Source organism: Priapulus caudatus, unplaced genomic scaffold, assembly GCF_000485595.1.
Source record: "Priapulus caudatus unplaced genomic scaffold, Priapulus_caudatus-5.0.1 Scaffold1014, whole genome shotgun sequence".
Taxonomy (NCBI): domain Eukaryota; kingdom Metazoa; phylum Priapulida; class Priapulimorpha; order Priapulimorphida; family Priapulidae; genus Priapulus; species Priapulus caudatus.
The window spans coordinates 123,991-125,052 of record NW_014578075.1 but is presented as its reverse complement, the minus strand read 5'-3'; the positions used below and the strand labels follow the sequence as shown (position 1 = coordinate 125,052).

At 51.7% G+C, this 1,062-nt stretch overlaps 1 protein-coding gene across 1 annotated transcript in view; it reads right to left on the bottom strand.

The window, feature by feature from the left end:
• LOC106814967 (putative uncharacterized protein DDB_G0271982) overlaps window positions 1-114 on the bottom strand; it is a gene marked incomplete at both ends in the record, with an annotated part of 6,107 nt that extends 5,993 nt beyond the window's left edge. The window contains one exon of the mRNA XM_014819364.1: window positions 37-114. Within this exon, the coding sequence (XP_014674850.1) occupies window positions 37-114 (78 nt within the window). The remainder of the gene's footprint in view (window positions 1-36) is intronic.
• Between the last annotated feature and the right edge of the window lie 948 nt (window positions 115-1,062).

Here is a 1,062-nt window from a genome sequence, read left to right as displayed (position 1 = left end):
CTCTCTTGTTCTCTTTATCTCTCCATCTCGCTCTCTCGCGCTCTCTCTCTCTCTTTCTCTATCGTTCTTTCTCTTTATCTCTCTCTCTCTCTCTCTCGCTCTCTCTCTCTTTCTCTCTCTCTCTCTCTTGTTCTCTTTATCTCTCCATCTCGCTCTCTCGCGCTTTCTCTCTCTCTTTCTCTATCGTTCTTTCTCTTTATCTCTCTCTCTCTCTCTCGCTCTTTTTCTCTCTATCTCTCCCCCTCTCTCTCTTCCCCCCTTTATCCCTCATCTCGTTCAACTCTCTGCTGGGTTCAGGTTCCATTCAGTGACAGAGAATCCGTAGTCATGACGACCCGACCACGCCACGGGCCGCATCGCGCCATGCCGGAGATGCACGAGATGTGGGTCGCCTGCATATCGGCGCTCTCCCGGGGCATCAGAGGTCGCCTGCGTATCGGCGCTCTCCCGCTGTATGCGGAATGTACCCGTACGTCGTGTATCTCGCCATTTCACCCGCGAGGTGGCTCTCGTGCGTCTATCGGTGACGTCATTAAAGTGACGTCAGTAAAATCGTAAAGTGACGTCAGTGTGCAACACGAAGGTCAGCTGTCGACATTGTCTTTATGGAAACCGTACCGCAACAACGGGTGGCCACGCGCCCGAAAAACATCGCTAAAACACTATCTCGCAAAAACATTAAATTGCTCGTGATTTTTTTGAAAAAGTGAGACGAGCGTTTTGCAGCGGGAAACATGCCCTGTGCTCGCGATGATTTCCCAGTCACGACGAAGGTTGCTGATCTATGCGCGCATGCGCACAGCGGCACACACCGCCTAAGTAAACTTTAGACGTACTCGGCATTTGATGTTGGCACAAGGGTGGAGAAACAAGTATGGAGGGTGAATAATTACTGTATGGCTGGCGTCAGAAATGATTACGGCAGGTGACACATTACTGATGCTGACACGATGCTAGTGACAATGACAGGGAGCGGGGGGAGGGGGAGGAGGGGAGGGAAGACCGAGATACTTACGAATGGTGAAATGTTTGACGGCCCGCCTCATGCCCGTGGTTCTCTCT